The 20,198-nt window shown below is 43.0% G+C and overlaps 1 protein-coding gene across 2 annotated transcripts in view; it reads left to right on the top strand.

The window, feature by feature from the left end:
* Window positions 1-20,198, top strand: part of STON2 (stonin 2) — a 124,802-nt gene that overhangs the window by 17,480 nt on the left and 87,124 nt on the right. For both annotated transcript variants that reach the window (XM_028507679.2, XM_036012838.1), the window contains exons 2-3: window positions 11,617-11,889; window positions 14,411-14,686. In XM_028507679.2, the coding sequence (XP_028363480.1) occupies window positions 11,802-11,889; window positions 14,411-14,686 (364 nt within the window). In that variant the 5' untranslated portion in view covers window positions 11,617-11,801. The remainder of the gene's footprint in view (window positions 1-11,616; window positions 11,890-14,410; window positions 14,687-20,198) is intronic.

Genomic DNA, 20,198 nt, shown 5'->3' with positions numbered 1-20,198 from the left:
TTTCTGCATCTATTAGATGATCATATGCTTTTTTTCCGAGATGAGATTAGAAAAATGTTCTGACCTTTTTTGTATCTTTGCATTTAACCAAATCAAAACCTTCAGTGTAGACTCAGACACATAGAAACGCACGATGTAACATAATTTTGCTACGTACAAGATAACTACCAACGTAGTAAATGATATTCATTGAACTCTCTCTGCAGAGCATTTTGGTAATGGGACATGAGTTTAAGCTTGTAGGAGTTACATCTTTCAATCCTTTTTGTATATCCCTGTGACCAAATGTGTATTTTCACTTTTAATGATGTTTAAAGTCCTTCATGAGTATGAGGCTAATTGGTCTTTCTGGATTCTGTATTATCAGTTTCTCAATCCCTAACATCTAGTACAGAGTCAGGGTTTAGCACATTGTGGCCACTTAATCCTGTAGCTGGTTGAATGACTGAGTCATTGAATTGTTTGAGAACAGTCTGCAAAGTCAGACGATTTTGGTGGGAATCCTAGCACTCTCTTATTAGTTCTCTGGCTTCACCTCTCTGGCCTCAGCCTTTGTCATCTTTAAAATGGTGACATTAGTAATAGTACCTACCTCAGGAGGTTGATGGGGGTGCAAAGGAGATGACATGTCTCATCTGTGGAATGACAAAGGACACCTGCACACGCACAGGGCTTGGAGCCCAGGGTGAGGAGGGAGGTCGTTCCGTGGATATCATTGTTAATAAAGCAAGAGCCACTCCAGCTGCTTCCCTTCCCTGACCAGTCCCAGAGATGGATTCCTAGCCCCAGGAGAGTCTCCAGAGCACCTGACTTTGTTCCCAGGGACCTATCCCTTTCCACATTCTGCTACTTGATTGACAACAATGTGCAGACTTTGCTTTACCAATAATGTTCTGCACCTACAGAGCACTCTCACCCACATGATCTCATTTAATAATTATTCAGAATTATAAAGTTGCCTGTAGTTTTAGGAAATTCCTGTCCTTGTTATAGCATGACTAGTGCCTTCCCCTCTCCTACTGATTTTCTTATCGCCTAGGATATTTGCTTCTGTCTTTACTGAGTTTTTTAGCAGCATGTTCATTTTCCTTCAAGTCTGAGATTCTACAAAGCTCATGGAGAAAAGCACCATTTCAAACTCTCCTTGTTTCCAAGTGGCCAGATCTAGAGGGGCCTTGTTGGTTCAGGACCTCTGCCTACTGTGTGCCCGTGGATGGAAGGGCAGAATGTGGTAGCACTTCCTAACTAGGGGTCTTTTCTCTTTTCTGTCCATTGGGAGTCAGTGGGTCCTGGGATTTGAATGGAGCCTCATAGTGAGTGCTGTTCCCACGTGGACCAAATGCCCGTGTGTGTGCAGTGGCCACTCCCTCTTTCATTACAATCTCCCTAGATGACCAGATCCATTCCATATGATGGTGACTCCCCAATTCGTATTTCTAGCCTTGAGCTCCAGACTCCCATGTCCAGCTGCTTAGTTGGCATCTAACGTGATGTCTCATAAATGTCCCAAATGCATCATGTTTAAGAGAAATGCTAATCGAAAAAAGAAAGTTAAAAAGAAATGCTTATTTAACCCCCAAATTTTGACATCTTGGAAATATATACTAATTTGTAATTTTGTTAAGTATTTGGTATAAAAATAAGAATGTATTTCATTGATTCTAAGAACTATATGTGCATGTATACATATTTTAAAATATTTTATAACCTCTGAAGTTAGGTGCATTTTACAGTCTGGCATCTCAACTTAAATGAAATATAATAATAATGTTTTGTTAAGGTTCTTGGAAAGTCTTAGGGTTATACCCAGTAAATATGGCCACCATTGGGACCCAAAAGTCTTCTATAGTCTCCTAGGAAATTGACTGTCTCATGATGGAACACTCAAAGTAATACACTCATAACTTTAAAATATGGATGAAAAGAAATGATCCATACCAACTCTCTACCTTCATACAGCCAAAATGTTAGCATCCCGATTTCAGATATCAAACTCAAGTAAGCCAAGGTGAGTTTTACCAAGATGGAATAAACTAGTAACTTCTAAGAGTTCAAGGTACTGGAGAGTGTTCTGCATTATTTTAAAGCTTCTCCCATGGCCATTCAGTAAATGTGACACACTGTGCAGGTACCTGGGGATATCATTCAGGATCACTGCCTCAGGAATGCAGCAAAGGTCAGAGACAGCCTGTTTTTCAAGCTAAGCATGACTGAGATCCTTGACTGTGAATGCGGAGCCGTGGAGTTGTTGGATAGCATAGCCATCGGGATTGTTTATTTGGAAGAAAAATATCACACAATAGAGTATTTGTAATTATAATCTTGGGATATATCCAAATGTATGCATGTACACATAGATTTATTATACGCATATGTGTTTATACACGTGTGTGCACGTATGCACACACAAATAATGTGACTTTGGAGGGAGCAAGAACAGACATCTAAGGCTAGGGGATTCTAGGGTACGTGATGGAAAGAGAGAAACAGGCGAGAGTTACTTTGTGGAGAATCATGGGTAGATACTGACTGTGGTTGAAATACTTCATCTATTCCTTTTGGAGTTCTTCCTCATATATGTTTGACTTTAGGCCGGGGTGTTCATTCTCCTCACCAATTTCCAATAGAAGAAGAGGGGTCAGTCTTTTTTTATTTTTGAAAAAAAGAATATTCAAACAAAAAAATGGTACAAGGATAGGAAAAGCAAACGACCAGGGCCACTCAACTTCCCCCTTTCAGGAACATCAAAGCGCCTGTCGATTAAAATGTGTGTGTGCACAGGCACCTGGGTGGGTGAGTGTCTGTTCTCCAGGGAGTTCCGCCCAGGTTGGGTTCGCGTGAACTCTGTCCTTTCATTAGGGAAATGGATGTGGAAGGAGGAGGAAGGGAAGTGGTGTTCCAAGTCCTTAATCTGATCTAGGTCTTTGCCATAGGGCAGTAGCGCCTTCCAGGCCCCTGTTTATTCTGAGAATTTATGAAGCAAGTTGCATGGTTACTTTAACTTCCCGATTAAACTTTTATGATTCCCGTAACCCACTGTGACAAAGGTCTCAGAATGTAAAACCACACTTAATACTATTTTGCGTCATTGAACCGTGTCCAATTCGGAGGGGATAGTAGATACTCAGTAAGTTTGTTGAATGTCTGGTTTTGAAGAAAACTCCAAAGAAATACATAGAATCCATGCAGTCTAACTTTTCCCATTCTTTCTCTCTTGCAGCTTTCCTTTTGACATTTAGGTGCTTGTTCTTGACTGGGAAAAAGCCGGCTGAGGCCTTCCTTTAGGGTTCGGAATTGGCACCGGGGTCTAATTTTAGATATAGTTTAAGATGTTTCTGTATAAACCCTGAATAGACCATTGAATTGTGTTTGCCCGGTAGCCTCTAAACCCAGCAAGATAGAAACATTTTCAAAGTAGCTGTTGAGTTGATTGCATATGGCAAAAACATAGGTATAAGGCAGAGATGGTTAAATTCTCAGATTTAAAAATTTTTAAAGATTTTATTTATTTATTTTAGAGAGGGGAAGGGACTGAGAAAGAGGGAGAGAAACATCAATATGAGGTTGCCTCTCATGCACCTGCTAACGGGTGGACCTGGCCTGCAACCCAGGCATTTGCCCTAGACTGGGAATCGAACTGGCGACCCTTTGATTCACAGGCTAACATTCAATCCACTGAGCCACACCAGCTAGAGCAAAATTCTCAGATTTAAATAACTCCTGTTGGGTCACTAACCAAACAAGAATTTTGCTATGGTATTATATAGCATAATACAAAATAAAGCATTGTCCCAGTTCTGAAGGGATGGAATTAATCCATATGGCTATATGAAACCCTCCTTTCCTTCTCATATGATATGATTTATGAATGTTCTATAAAACTGCCAATTAATATTTTCAGGATATCAGTATAAAATCACCCTAATTTAGATGATCTAAACTAATCTTTTTTCTTTTTAAAAATGAACATAAGTCAGAAAAGAATGTTTCAGGGGAGAGGACTTCCAATTCTGGCTATAACTGGCAACAAACCAGTCCTTCTGCAGTAAACAATCACAAAACTGGATAAAATGTATGAAGTAACTCTTTTCAGGTCTTGATCAACAGAAAGTACAACATTTAAAAAAAAATTTATTTATTTTTATAGAGGGAATGGAGGGAGAAAGAGAGAGAGAGAGAAACATCAATGTGCAGTTGCTGGGGGCTGGGTCTGCAAACCCAGGCATGTGCCCTGACTGGGAATCGAACCTGCGACACTTTGGTTCGCAGCCTGCGCTCAATCCATTGAGCTACACCAGCCAGGGCAGAAAGCACAACATTGTGATCCTAAGAGAAGGCAAATTAATGAGGGGAGCCTGACGATCACCTTGGCTGTCTTCCAGGGAAGAGTTTTCTGACTGCCGTGCGGCATGCTGGAGTCTACTCCGAGCACAGCGGTCCTGCTGAGATACAGAGACTGCCCAGAGTCTGGGGCAGTCGGAGCATCTGGAATCTGTAGAGCAGGGGGCACTGGCAAAGACAGAGCTGCATGGGAGAGGGGGAACAGAGGTGTGCCTGGGTGTCCCCAGGGCACCCTTGGTTCGGCTGGAGTACACAAGCATGGACTAAAACCTTGTAAGATTTACCAAGAGTGGTGTCTTTGGGATTGAAAATGGGACAGAGACACCAGAGGTCAGGCAGCCCTGGGGGGCATTGGCAGTCCAGCCCAGTCACAGTAGAAAGACCTCCTTAACACCTTATTAATACCTCAAGCATCCAGAGAGCACACAGAAAGTCTGTGTGTTAGGGGTTAGGTCTGTGTTTTTGAGCAGGGTTTATAATTTTTTTTAAGAGAGTAGAAGGGAAGGATAAAGAAAGGGGTAGAAACATCATTGTGAGAGAGAGATACCAATTGGTTGCCTTCTGTATGTGCCCCAGCTGGGGAACTGAACCCACAACCTAGGCATGTGTCCTGACTGGGAATCAAACTGGTGACCTTTTGATTTGCAGGAAAATACCCAACTAATTGAGCTGCATCAGTCAGGGAGGTAATTTTTCTTTTAAAGATTTTATTTATTTTATTTTTAGAGAGGTAAAGGGAGGGAGAAAGAGAAGGAGAGAAACATCAGTGTGTGGTTGCCTCTCACTCTCCCCCTACTGGCCCACAACCTAGGCATGTACCCTAGACTGAGAATCGTACTGGTAACTGTTTGGTTTGCAGGCTGGTGCTCAATGCATTGAGCCACACCAGGCAGAACAATTTTTTAAAAAAGATAAGGGCTAGATAGTAATATGTATCCTGGGAGAGACATAGAGCATTTGTTACAACTATTCAACTTGCTATTGTAGAGCAAAGGCAGCCACAGACAATATGTAAATGAATGAGCTTAGTGCATTTCCAACATTACTTTATTTATTAAAAAAGGACAAGAAGACCAGGCTTAGGTTGTGGCTCTAGTTTGCCAGTCCCTACTCCAGAGTAAGGTGTACTTTAAGCCCACCATAACAAAGCCTAGAAACAAGGGCTGTTGAGGTCTGCAGGGGAGATTGAGTTCGGAAGTTGAGTCCTACAATAGTTAGAGGGGCTTTGGAAACATCTTTGGCTTTTCACAAATCCGTCCAACAAAACGGAAGACCAAGCCTACAAAAGACCAAGGTGAGCAGGTAGATTGACTACTGGCAAAAACCGAATCCCTGAGGGGAAGATTAAATACAGAAAGTCTTCAGTGTGTCACTAACTATTAGATATGAAAAGAAATAGGAAAATATTACCTACAGTAAAAAAAAAAGTAAATAGAAACTTACCCCCAAATGGCTCAGATGGATTTGTCAGACAGAGCCTTTAAAGCAGCTATTATAAATATGTCCAAAGAACTAATGGAACATCTTGTCATAATGAGTGAATTTTTAGGGCATTTCAACAGAGAAATAGAAACTATAAAAAAAATCAAAATAAAAACTCTAGAATGGAAAAGTTGAATAATTGAGAAGAAATATCCACAGGATGCGTTTAACAGGAGAAAGAAGATGATAGAAGGAAGAATAAATGATCTTGAAGCCAGACAAACAGGAAAAGAGATAGAGAAAGGGGGAGAAAAACATTTGAGGAAATTTTTCCAAATGTAGTGAAAAAGTTGACATACAGATTGAAAATACTACAGAAACTCCAAGTAGGATAGTTACAAGAAAACCACACCTACCAAAGCCATAGGTAATTGCTGAAAACCAAAGATAAAATCTTGAAAGCAGTTAGAGAAAAGAAACATTATAACGTGGAAATAAGAATGCAAACAACTCTTCATCAACAGCAATAGAGACCAAAAGATGAAACACTAAAGGATATAAAGAGTCAACATCAAGTGTTTATTGAAAATGATCAGTCAACAATAAGGTTGAAATAAAGAATGAACTTTTTTAGAGCCATGCTGTCCAATGGAAATATAGTGCAAGACACATATGTATTATTTTAAGTTTTCTAGTTGCCCCATTGGGAAAAATTAAGAGAAACTGGTGAAATTAATTTTAACAATATATTTTATTCAACCCAACATGTCCAAAAATACGATCATTTTAACACATAACCAATATAAAATTATTAAATAGATATTTTACACACTTTTGTACTCTTTGAAATCTGCATGTACTTTACACTTAAAAAACAGCTCAGTTTGGATGAGCCACGTTTCCATAGTTAGTTGCGTCTAGTGGCTACTGTAATGGACTTGAATAGTCCAGTTTTGGATCCAAGAGAAAGAAGGGACATGTTGCCATACATCTGGATTGTCTCTCCAGCTGCCTTATACGTGGTGTTTAAATTAACCTTCCTAAAACATTTACTGGCTCAAAAGACCTGAAGGTGCTACCTACCACAGGGTAAAACCAATTCATTTCTTCATACACTCATTTATTTATTTACTCAACCACTAATTCCTTAAACAATTACAAAATTCCAGACCCCATTCGAAGAGTTGGAAACATCCACAAGAAAAAGACTCAGTCCTTTTCCTCGGGGAGCTCACATGCTAATTGGCAGATAACCCCATCTGCAAATAAGTTAATTATAATCTGATAAATGTGTGTAGGTAAGATACTATCAGGATACAGAGGATGTGAGGGGTAAGGGGCAAGTGGGATTAGTGGGAATCAAGGAAAGTTACCATATATCAATTCTTGGCTGTAAGCAGCACACACACACTCCGGCTGGCATAAAGTGGAGAGGAGTCTCCAGCTGTGAGGAGCCATTGAGGCGTTGTCAAGATGAGCCGTGGCATAGGCATTTGTTGTCAGGTTTGAGGACGACCACTCTGGCATAGTGGTTTGGGTAGTAGGTTGGAAGGGAGGATGCTGAAGGCAGGGAGATTGATCAATGGCCAGTAATTTTCTGAATGAGAGAGACGGGATGAATCAGGTATTGGCAGTGGGAAAGGAAAGGATAGTTTCAAGAATTCAAACTCACTCTGAAATTTAGAGCTATCATTGTTCCAACCCCTCCTTTCCCAGTGCATCCAGTACCACTCCCACCCTCTTCAGATACACTGCCAGCCAGACCATTCCTGTTCCCCCTTAAGACACCTTCTCCCCTCCCATGTAAGGTGTAGCTCTTGACCACCTGCCTCGCAGGCCCTCAAGTAGTCTTTAAAGCCCTTACTCTCTGCTGTTCAGTGTTTTGATGGATAACCTATCAATAGTTTAGAAAGCCTGCTGTGTTACTGTTTTGCGCTGCCGTCATATCTCCCTGCAATCTACTGTAAGCTACTTGAGGCCAGGGATGCTGTCCTGTTCTTGAATCCTCAGGCCCCGAATGGGTCCAGCACAGTACCTAGTACCTGTTCCTGACGATGCTGACCCCTGACTTTTGGGACACACTGAGGTCCTTTAGTGGCCAGTAGCTTCCATCACCAAACTCCTGCTCCACAGAGCCTGAGGAAAGTTAATCTCCCCTGGACACACTACTTGAGTCACTCTCCACTCTTAAACCTTCAGCAGCTTCCCCTCTCCTGCTGAACTCTTCTTCTCAGCTATAAGGGCCACCTACCCTTTGTCCCCACATTTCCTCAGTAGACATCTCAGCTCTCAGCAGACTGATCTTTTCACTGGCCCAGAAATAAGCCCCACAAAGGTCTGATTCTTAATCTTCACTTAGGCCAATCCTCTGTCCCAGTGTCCTTCCTCTTCCCTTCCAGAAGTCCAGGACCAAGAATGTCCTTCAAATCCAAGAAACCTGCCCAGTCCCTTATGTTTCCAGCCCTTGCAGATCTCTCTGTGGCTAACCAGCGTTTCTAGTGTATCCTTCAACACGCAGTTATTCCTGATTTCTTGGGTTTGCTCCTGCGTATCTTCATCTTGCCAGCCAGATTGCAGACTGCTTGAGAGCCGCTATCCCAAAGGGTGCCTGGTGCATTTCCGGACACACGGGGCTCGTGAATGTGTGTGACAGAATGGACAGAAACAAATCTACTTCTGTGACTCCCGCCCTATCAGCCAACGGCATTCTCCACCCCCAAACTTTAGTGTGTAAGGGATGCTAAGAAAGAAATTTCTCTCTGAAATGGCAACCTGGAGATGTTAATGAAGTTTTCAGTGTCTCTTGGTCAGTTCTGCTGCTGGTTCTGAGTCCCTGCTCATTTGTGGTGATTGTAAGCCTCACTTTATGATTCACCTTCTAAAAACAGGGTGAGGTTTTTAAAGAGAAGCCAATTCCAGTGTGAACTTAGCCTCACAATTATCGGGTTCCTCGGTGGTTGCCAGTTGCTGGCACAGCACTCCTCAAGGTCTGGCGTCTCACAGCTTATTGGATGACATCATGGTAAATACCTCGAATCCATTTCACGGGCTTATGATCGAGGGTTCCCTGTAATAAATGTGTTCCGCCAGGCTTGGGGCTACTCACAATCTCTAATCAACCCATGTCCGGATCTGAGATTCGCGAGCTGGGAGGGGTACCGACCCCTCTTTGGGGCTCTTCCTTCATTCATACTTTCTGATTGGTAGTCGTGGTTCCTTGGTTTGTGCCCCTGTATCTGTAAAGAGGAGATTAAGAGCTTGACTCCCTTTAGCATCTAGGAGAACTACTCTAAAAATGATTGAAAAGGGAGGTTGCTAAAACCAGAATGTGTCAAGACAGAAGTGGGGTGCTTTCATGAAATTTGCCTCCTAGCCCCAAGACTCTCATTAATGACCCACGTGACTTTGGGCGAGTCATTTAACAGCAGCAGGGGTAGTTGTGGCTGATAATTCATCGAAAGCTTGGAATGGGGCCTGGCACATAGTGAGCCCTCGGTGAGGCCCCCTGCTATTATTATTACCATTGGTCCAGAGGGTTTGTTACTCCCTGCACTAAGCACTGGTGTGTGTTACCTTATTTAATCCTTAACATTATTAAGTGACTTGTGTTGTCCCTGCTGTTCAGGGGTGAACTGAGGATGGCAATTCAGACAACCTAACTCCTGGGCCCATGCTCAGTTCCTATTGCTGCTCCTAACTTCCCTGGGACTCCGTTTTCTCATCTGTAAAACTTGAGAGTTGGACTGTTGGTCTTTAAACCCCTCGAGCCCTACAATTCCTAGGTGTTTACCCCATTACCTTCATCCGTTTGCTTCTCTACTTCCCCAGACCGCCCCCCCCCCCCCCACACCACACAGTCCTCCTGTGAACTTTGGTGGATTCATCATCACGGGATCTGCAGGATGTTTTCCCCACTGAGCTATGATGCTGCATGTGTCAGCACATGGACATGTGTTGTGGCTCTTTTATTGTTCTTGGACCTGGTCTACATGTTGCTATTGTTGGGAGAGGAGGCATCTGACTCTTAAATTTTACTGTCTTATTTTGGCCCACAGCCATTACCACATTGAGTGACTTGAACATTTGACTGGGCTTGCAAAAGGCTTTATGGGAGAAGCCTGTGGAATCAGCCCTTTGGGCCTGGGCTCTGTGTGGTTTTTTGGGAGAACAGTGCACTCTCCAGACGGTTTTCACAGGTCTGGCCCATGGCTGGTAATGATCTTAGGTGAGGGACTTGGAAGGAAGATTTCTGGGCTCTGCATTCTCTGTACAGCTGGGGTACCCTGGCAGATTTCCATATGTGGCGTTTCACAGATCATTTCATTATGGTTCCATTGTAACTGATGTTTGTACATTGCTTCAGTTGGGTGATAGTTTTTGTATATTTCCTAGTACTTTTTTGTGGCTGTGACCCAAAGATTAGGATGTTTTGGCATCAAAAGACCTGGATCCAGGAGTTGCATCTGCCACTGTGTAGATTGGTGCATCTAACACACCTGCTTTTATGGCCACTGCTTGATCAATATTTGAGGTGGGACCTATCGGGAGGTGGGGGGAAGAGTTGATTTGTCACTGCCCCGGGATGTGAGAATTCTTTTACTTAGAAGCCTGGAGGAAACATCTTAGGAACTGAGGAATCAAACAAGGACCTGGAAATATCAGAAGTGTTGGATAAATCACTTATCTCAGGCCAGATTTCTTCACCTGTAAGAAAAGGATACTAATACCTGTCTTACCAAACTAAAATGACTATTGAATCAAATGAATTATTGTGTGAAAACAGGTTCCTGAAAATTATCAATTCTATACAAACATTAGCTGTTTTTAGGAAGTACCATACCACAAAACTAATTGTTTTAATTACCAGAAAAGCAAAAGCTGTTAATGTTCCTGTGCTGATTTTCCCCAGCATAGATTGTTTACTGCAAATAATAACCTACAATAAAATTTCCTCAACATTTTCTTTTTATTGTGCACCAGTTAGAAGGCTATGAGTTCAGTTGTTCTAGACTAAAACGAATATTGTGAGTAGTGAGTTCATAAGAACTGATATTGGACAAGGTGGCTAGAAGCCCTTTTGCAGAAAAACATTCATTTTGCATTAATTCAGATTTTCCTAATTCGTTATAAAAGCAAGAGCTAGGTCGAAGTTGTAAGAGGACATTAATATTACAAACAAAAGTGTAAGTCTGTTAAGTATCCTTCTCTGTACATAGAACATAACGACAGTGTAAGTAAAGGCTGCACTCTCATGTGCTAACTCACATGGGCCTAGAATAACAATGTGTTTAACTCACATTTTTCACTAAAGCAAAAATGCCCTACCCCCCTTATGCCAAATGAACAAAATGACTCCATTTCTATTTTTCTTGATTGGTAAACCATGCTTGGAGATACCATCTGGAGGCTGTTGGGTTTCTGCCAAAGATTTAACTCAGGCTTGGAAAGAGCTACCTGACTGAGGCAAGAAACTGCACTGATTCAATAGGAAATAATGTGTTTTTATTTCACCATTGGGTAAAAGGAACAATTTTAATATTTGTTTTACATTGATGGCATTATATAATAATTAAAAGTGTTTCCAAAATATAATGATTGGGGAAAACAGGGGAAATAATTGCTTAAATGTATGTGACTACTTACCAGTCTGATGTGAAGGCGTATGCAGAGGTCTTGATGATAAAGTCAGATATTTCCCCCTGAGAAGCAGGGCAAGACAGGGTCACAGAAAAGTAAGGCCAGTGGACACCACCCAGACCTCCTCATGGGGTAGTGTTGAAAGCCCTAGACCTGTGTGGATTGGTTATAATGTGATGATAGTCTTTTAAAATTGTATTATTATTTTCTAAACAGATTTCTGCTTGGCATATGAACCAAAGGCAAGATTGGTCTACATTCTGAGTGCTACCTTCTGCAAGACCACCACAACGGACCCTACGCCCAAGTCTGCCACACCGCCATACCCTTACCCCACCCCAGACATCACTCCGGGGTCTTCTTGTGGTCAGCACTGTGAAAATGACCAGCACCTTCCTAGCATGACGACCTTGGACCATGTCATCGCTACCCAGCAGTCGGAGTGGGTCTCTTTCAATGAGGACCCACTCTTTCCTGTCCCTTCTGAGGGTAAGGAGTGCTTTCATTTCCTAAGTGACATGATTGGCAAAGAACCGTACCTGCTTGCTATGGCTTCTCTTTGATTATTCTTTGGGTGGGATCTTCATATGAAAAAAAATCTCATTGTCACTTTCCTGAGATGCAGATTCATCTAGAAACCTAGAGGAAGCATCTTAGGCCCTCACAGCCTCAAACAAGGCCTGGAAATACCACAATATTGGCTGCTTTCTCCCAAGGAGCATCAAAACTTTATATTTACAGTGTACATGCAGGCATGCATTTACGTGCAGACTTTTTGGTTGTTAGTCCCAACAGCAATTTGGATTTTCTCCAATCTTTAAAAAAAAGATTTTATTTATTTATTTTTAGAGCCTGGGGAAGGGGGGGAGAGGGAAAGAAGAAAAAAGAGAGAGAGAGAGAGCAAGAAAGAAACATCAATTAGTTGCTTCTCATATGTGTCCCGACTGGGGATTGAACTGGCAACCCAGGCATGCACCCTGACCAGGAATCGAACTGGCAACCTTTCCCTTTGTGGGGTGATGCCTGACCAACTGAGCCACACCATGAGGGTGGATTTTTTCAGTTTTTGAAGTGTAGTTGTTAAGAATGACAGGCTCTAGACCCGGATTGCATGGGCTCAAACCCTCACTCTGTTACAGATGAGCAATATGCCCTTAGGTAGATCGTGTGAGTAACATCTCTGTGTGGCAGTCCATCTGTACAGTAGGGATAGTCACAGTGTCTTCCTCTCAGTGGTCGTGAGGGTTATATGAATTAATGTATGTAAAGAGCTTAGAAGAGAGCCTGGCACGTAGGAAGAGCTCAATAATTGTCATCCATGATCAAGATGAAGACGACTAAATTGAATTCTAGAGAACTGGTGCTAAAGGATGAAGGTCAAGGTAGGATACGGGAGGTATTTGCAGAGCCCTGTCAGCTGGTTCTGTTCTACTGGAGCTGCCCCTGCTAACTAAAATCAGCCCAGCCTCACGTACAACACCTGGAACGTGTGAGTTCACAGGTGTGCTCCCAGTGTGGCGGCCGGGTGGCCATCGAGGCCTTGAAGTGTGGCTAGTCTGCGTGGAGCTGTGCCGTAAAAGTAAAATACTCACACTGAATTCCGAAGACCTAGTAAAAGTGAAATATTTCATTAACAATTTTTATATCAATCATGTGTTGGAATTATAAATTTTCAGCCTAGTGGCTTGAAACATAATTCAGCCTAGTTTTGCCTGTTTCTTGTTACTTTTTTTATGTAGCTACTGGAACATTTAAAATTACATATGTGTCTCCCTTTTTATTTATTTATGTATTTATTTATTTTTGGGCAGTGCTAATCTAAAGACTTTCATTAGTTTGTTTGGCTAGTTTTCAAGTTTTTTAAAAAATATTTTATTTATTTATTTTTAGAGAGGGGAGGGAGGGGGAGAGAGAGAGAGAGAGGGAGAAAGAAACATCAATGTAATGTGCGGTTGCCAGGGGGTTATGGCCTGCAACCCAGGCATGTACCCTGACTAGGAATCGAACCTGCGACACTTTGGTTCACAGCCCGTGCTCAATCCACTGAGCTATTCCAGCCAGGGGTTTTCAAGTTTTTATACAGTAAAACTGACCACTTCTGATGTCCAGTTGATAAACTTGGCCATGTATAGATTTGTGTCCTCACCACCACAACCAGGATATGGTTTAAAAGATTATCTGAAAGCTGTTAAATGTTGCAGGACCAACAAAGCGACACAAAGCAAGGGGAAGAGCCTCTGCCACATTCGGCTGATCACTGGCACAGAGTTTGAAGCTGGCGCCTGCATGTGTGTGCAGTCAGGGTGGCACGGAGCCTAAGTTTGAGTTGAATGTCTGGTCCATTCAGAAGCTCTCCAGTTCAGCCATCCTCTTCACCAGTCCCTCTTGCCTTTTGCTTTCTCCTTTGACTTGGTTATATTTCTCACTTGGCCTCTGTAGACATTTTTGTTTGTGACCCCCGAGTCCTGGAGTAGATGCTTGGATAAGAATAGTGAACAAGAATACCCCAGTCTCAGCCTGCCCAGATACTGCAGTGGTCATGTTGATGTTTTAGTTTTTGCTTGTTTGTTTTCTTTTTTTAAACCTTACCTGAGGACATGCTTATTGATTTTAGAGAGAGGGGAAGGGAGAGAGAAAGAAGGAGAGAAATATCGATCAGTTGCCTATTGTATGTGCTACAACCACGGACTGAGCCCACAGCCTAGGCATGTGCCCTGACTGGGAATCGAACCCGCAACCTTTCAGTTTACAGAACAATGCTCCAACCAGCTGAGCCACAGCAGCCAGGGCAGGTTATAGTTTTTACACATGATCAGGTAACCACACCTTTAGCATAAAGGTGGATGAGCGTGGCTATTTCTTTACCCTCACTCACTGTAATGGTGAGTCCTGTGATCACCTCTTGCCCATGCTTTGTTTTTTCACCACTGTGCTTGTTTCCCGAACGAGATGGTTCTGAAGAGCGGCCCTCCTCCTGTGATGTGACGGTGCTCTCTGGTTTCTGTTTCAGGGGGCACCGAAGAGCACTTCCCGGGATTGTCGTCTTCCTCAGATCAGTCTGAGAGCTCCTCCGCAGAGAACCACGTGGCAGACGGAGGCTCCCAGGACCTTTCCCACTCGGAGCAGGATGACTCGTCCGAGAAGATGGGTCTCATCTCTGAGGCCGCCTCTCCTCCTGGGAGCCCTGAGCACCCGTCCCCTGACCTGGCTTCGGCCATCAGGAACTGGGTTCAGTTTGAAGACGACACCCCCTGGGCCAGCACATCTCCGCCTCCTAAAGTAACAGGTGGGACAGGTGGGAGGCTAAGAAGAGTTCGGGCTTAGGTCTGTGCTCATCAGGAATGCTTTTCCATGCGAGGTGTGTAAGCGCGCCAGGGTTCCACTGGACCTGCTCTAGAGCCCCGAAACGCTGGTCACATAGGAGGGAGCAGGCAGAGGTCTCATCTGGCTGAATTCTACAGGTAGTTTTTGTTAACAGAAGCATACGGAAGGATCTATGTATTCTGGACCACTTCCAGCCTTTCACCCCTGTCCCTCGTTGTTGACCTGTCTGGGAAGTATGTATATTTATTTATCTATTAGGAATTGGAATAGCATTGACTCAGCACCTAAATTGTAAACTTACAAATAGAAATGAATGTGTCCCAGAGTGTGGACCGCCAACCATCTCTAACAGAATTACCAGTTAAATACAGATATTTTTAGGTCTCGCACCTCTTGGGTCCAAATCTTCAAGGGTGGTCACTGTCACTAATGGTTCGTACCTTATTTTGTGGGATTTAAATGGCCAGAAGCTGCACTGGGGAGCCCGGTGAAGCCAAAGGAGCTCACCGTGGTCACCTGACTGCATACTTCATTGTGCACAGAGGGACACTAAGGGTGACTGGATAACATTAGGGACTGTAGTAGTTTTCTTTCCACTGCTGTCACAGACCACCACCAACCTAGTGGCTTAAACAGCACCGTTTTATTGTTTTACAATCCTGTAGTTCAGAAGACCGCCATGAATGTCACTTGGCTAGAATCAAGAGAGTGTCAGGACTGCATTCCTATCACGTGGCTCTAGGGGAGAGTGTGTGTCCCTGCACTGTCCGGCTTCTAGAGGCCGCACAGGTTCCTGGACACGCGGCCCCTAGCTGCGTCTCCAGCGCTAGCAGCGTGCCTCTCTCTGCGCCTGTGTTCTGTAGCCACACCTTCCTCTGACTGACTTCTGCCCCCCTCTCCATTTTTGAGGACCCTCGTGATTACACTGTCCCACCAGCGTAATCCTGGATAACTCCCCATCTCAGGTGTTTAACCTAATCTCATCTGCAAAGTCCCTTTTGCCAAGTAAGCTGCCATAGTCACAGGTTCTGGGCATGCGGATGTGGACATCTCTGTGGGAGGCGGTATTTTGTCTGCCACTGAGAGGAGCAAAAAGCAAGGTTGATAAGTTTTTCTGTTGGTGAGTTAGATGTTTTGCAAGTTTTAATTTTTAAAAACAATTCCTTTGTTTTTCAGACGTGTTTTTAACAGCAGTAAAAGCAATTTTTAGGAAAAGATGAAGCACAGTTCTACCAGATAGATAATAAACACTTCCACTTTTATGTACTCATTTGCCCATTAAAGTATACTCTTTCGTATTTAAGCATCAGAGTTGTCTTGTTGGTGAGAAGCCGCTACCCTCCCAGCAGCACGGATGGCGTGGCAGGTCCAGACAGGCGTCCCAGTCCAGCTGCAGGGAGGGAGTAACCTTTCCTGAACACCTAACCCAGGCAAGACAGTGGGCTGACGGAGCGTTTATACGTGTGGCAGAAGTCACTGAATGCTGGGCAGTGAATCCATACAGAAGTATGTTTCCTATTTTTAGTAAGATAACTTTTATTACTGAATGCTTACGCTCTCAGGCATTATGCTCAATGCTTTGTACACCACCTCAGGTACTGCTTACCACAATCATATGAGGAAGATACTGATATTATATTCATATTACTTGTGAGGAGACCAATAAGAGAGTGTTTGGGAATTTGCCCAAGGCTGTATGCTAGGAAGTGTCAGGAGAAAGTTTCAATAGCAGGCAGGCAGGCAGGAAGGCCCCAAGGTCTTGTAACAGCCCGGGCATGTTCAGTGGTATTTGCCTGGACCTTCTGCCTGGTTGTAGTTTCCTCTGCTCCTAATTCCCTGGAGACGGGGAGGTGAGGGAGGGGTGGGGTGGTATTTCTCCACTCATTTGCCCTAAAATGGCAATGCCTTCAGGTCCCTGATTACATTCATAGCATTTAAATTCTTTCACCTCCTGATCATACCTTACCTTTAGCCTCAGGATTGCTCAGAACTAGGTATATGACAGATGAGTCAATTTGCTTCAGCTCTTCCCCACATATTTTTGCAGAACTAACTGGGGATAGCCATAATTATGTTGTTGCCTCCGTTTGACTGAGATCCTAGCTTGTTATAGATGAGGGTTTTGACTCAGTGTTAAAACTTTAAGGCAGCAGTTTTCAAAGTGTGGTCTATAGATCCATGGGGTTTCCCAAGACCTTTTCAAGGGGTCTGTGGAGTCAGAACAGTGTTTATAATAATTCTAAGATGTTATTTGCTTTTTTTCACTGCATTGCATCTGTACTGATGGCACAAAAATAATGGTGAGTAGAACTTCTGGCCCTGTGTACATATACTAAAAGTCACTTTCACTTAATATCTTTGATGAAGAAGTAAAAACTATTAATTTTATTAAATCTTGATTTTTAAGTATATCTCTTTAATATTCTCTGTGACAAATTGGGAAATATGCATAAAATATTTTTCCTGCATACCAAAGTATAATGGTCGTCTTGAGGAAAAATGGTTATCTAGAAAACCAAAATTTGGTTTAATTTTTTTAATTAAAGAATCCATTTTAAAAATCAAAATTATTTTTAAAAGTTTAATGGAAATAATGCAAAAAATTTATTGAACAAATACCTCTTAAAAACAAGATCCAATCAACATTTGCATGACTGCTACACACCTCTCATCCTAATCCTGGCCGGAGTTCCAATAAAAAGTTTTTGTAGGTTTCCCTTCATTTGCCTGTAAGTTTCCACCAAAGCTCTTACTCAGTTTTGCCCTAGATTAGTGGTGCCCACTTGTGTTACTGAATAGCAGGTGGGGTCCTGCTGCCTGTCACCACCCTCTAGGCAAAATTCCAGAAGCAAAGGTTTGGCGGAAAAGGAAAGGAGTCTTTATTCAACAGCTACACACTTTTGGAATAACAGCTTTCCACCTGTATTAGTCACTGAAGCCTATCAATTAAGGCTAAAATCTTCAACTGCTGAGTTCCCCTGTCATTCCCTCTGTTAATGTTTAACTATCTAATTTTTATAGGATTAGTTTATAAGTTAAAACAACATAAGATACAAAAGTTGCATAGTTTTGGAAGAATGGCAGGCTTCTGCCTCACAGCCCATCCCGTCTAGAACACCCAAAGAAGAATAGCCTTGCCACCCTCTGCCTGGCCAGCCTGATCCTAGGCTGCACCCAGGGTTTCTTCTCCCATCCAAACTACCGTCCACAGACAGCTGCAGCAGGATCATCCAGGCATCCTGGGGGAAGAGAGCCAGACAGCCAGTCTCCACCCTCCTTTTATTTTAAATCTTCTATCTCATCATCCCAAAAGTTTAGGAGGCAGCCAGCTCCTCAGCCAATCCTGTCCTGGACTGTTCACCATTGCCTCAGGCAACCTCCTCCTGCGGCCCCTCCCCACACCTCCCCAGTGATCTGATCAGATCTCTCTGTATCACTTGGAAAAAACTCAGTGACCTGCTCACGCACAATGAGTGGCTCTCTGGTGCTTTTTAGTCTAATCTGACAATGTAGAAATGAACTATCCGTCAGTTTCTCATTTTTCCACTCTAAAAAAAGGCTCCTCTTAGCATATTAATTTCTATCAGTCAGATTCTGGACCTACTTGGCCTTTAGTATATCAAGTAAACATTTTTTAGTATGGATAACATGTGAATGAAGTGGAATTGAGCAAGCCAGACATTTGTTGTCTTTAAACGTGCAAAAATTCGGAATCTGAGCGGTGGCATACGTAGCAGGTAGTGACATTCAGCCAGAAAAAAACGGGCTCCGTGGGAACTGATTTTTGGCTTCAGCCATTTCCCTGGCCACATAAGTATCACCAGAACAAACTGACTTCTTCCTGTAATGTAGTTGCAGTTTCTTCTTTTCTTCCCATGTCGTTCCCCACATCCCGTTTGCCTCTATTAAATGCCCAGCGCTTTTGATCACACATCTCTGTGTCGAGAGAAAGGGAAAATGTGTATCTTGGACGTGTCCCATGCAGCTTTTCTACGCACATCCTTTTATGAGAAGATGATGATCTTGGCTTAGGAGAGATCGGTGGGAGGACAACCATGGAGGATAAATGGGGCCAATTAGCGTCACTCCTGGTCTGCATTTCTGGAAGCCGAAAGTGGAGGCTTACTCTGCCAGCTGTTCCATACCTTAACATCCTGGCTTGCAAAGCGAAGTTAGGAAACAAAGGATAGCCTGCGTGCGCACACACATGAATAGCCAGGTAGAGAAATGCTTTTCTGGGATGCTCCTCTTCCTTCCTCCAGTTCCCATGTCTCCACTCTTTGCAGATTTCGGGGCAGATGGAGTGCAAACAACAAAAGAATTTCTCCTCTAAGCCGTGCCACCTAAGAAGAAAGCCCAGGGGGCACTGGGTTTCAGCCTGGAATGGCAATGCACTGTTGGGCCTAATTAAAATGCAAGGAGGCTGTAGGCCTGGTGGAGTTAGGGACAAAGAGACTGTCATGAGTGGTAAATCTCTTATTTTTTGCAGCGTTTGAATGCCAGAAAGTGAGCTGGAGAGCTTAGGGAAGCTATGGAGTTGTTTGTCCCCACCCTGGTGACCTGGCTACTTAGTGCACTGTTCGTTGAAGCATACCAAGGTCGATGGGATAACCTGGGGCCACAGCTGGTGGGCAAAACCGCTCCAGAGATGCTTGACTCCATCAAGGGAACAACTTTCGGATTTCAACTAGGGCAGGATTGGAAGTGAATTAAGTGCCAATGTGGTTAGTCTGGGAATAAGGAGATACAGATCTCCCTCAGAAAAAAAACACTAACAAAATCAACTGAGTGACAAAGCCTTTTTTTTTCTTACGAGATAATCTCTTTTTGTATTTCTTTTTTTAATTTTATTTATTTATTTTTAGAGAGGGAAGGGAGGGAGAAAGAGAGAGAGAGAAACATCAATGTGTGGTTGCTAGGGTCCGTGGCCTGCAACCCAGGAATGTACCCTGACTGGGAATCGAACCTGCGGCACTAACAAAGCCTTTTTATTAGCACATGTATAGAAAAGACAACTGACATCAACTCCTTAGACCCGAGGATACCAGGGTAACAGGGTGTATACAATTATGCTCCTGGGGTCTCTTTTAAAAACCGTTTCTTCCATGTTGTGAAATTTGGTGGAAGCCAAATGTGGGATTTGACTTAAGAAGGCCTCTTGGGATCAGGCTGTGTTGATATTATCTTTAGAAAACTTTGTATTGGAACTTTAAATGTCAAATACTCAATAATTAATTAAATAAGCCGTGAGAGTGCTGTTCACATCTCCAGCCTGAAGATGTCATATGATCAATCTGGGTCACACGGTTAAAAACTACCGAGAACTAACTGAAAACTGTTTTGCTGAATCTTGAACTATATGCATAGCTATCCTGCTAAACCCTGAGCAGAACGAAAGTATTAAACAAAACATGCTGGTGAATCTATTCAAAGTTAAATCTTTATATTGTTTGCTAAAGAAATTTTTTTTTGAA

The sequence above is a fragment of the Phyllostomus discolor genome, chromosome 1 (genome assembly GCF_004126475.2).
Source record: "Phyllostomus discolor isolate MPI-MPIP mPhyDis1 chromosome 1, mPhyDis1.pri.v3, whole genome shotgun sequence".
Taxonomy (NCBI): domain Eukaryota; kingdom Metazoa; phylum Chordata; class Mammalia; order Chiroptera; family Phyllostomidae; genus Phyllostomus; species Phyllostomus discolor.
This window is presented reverse-complemented; position numbering and strand designations above follow the sequence as displayed.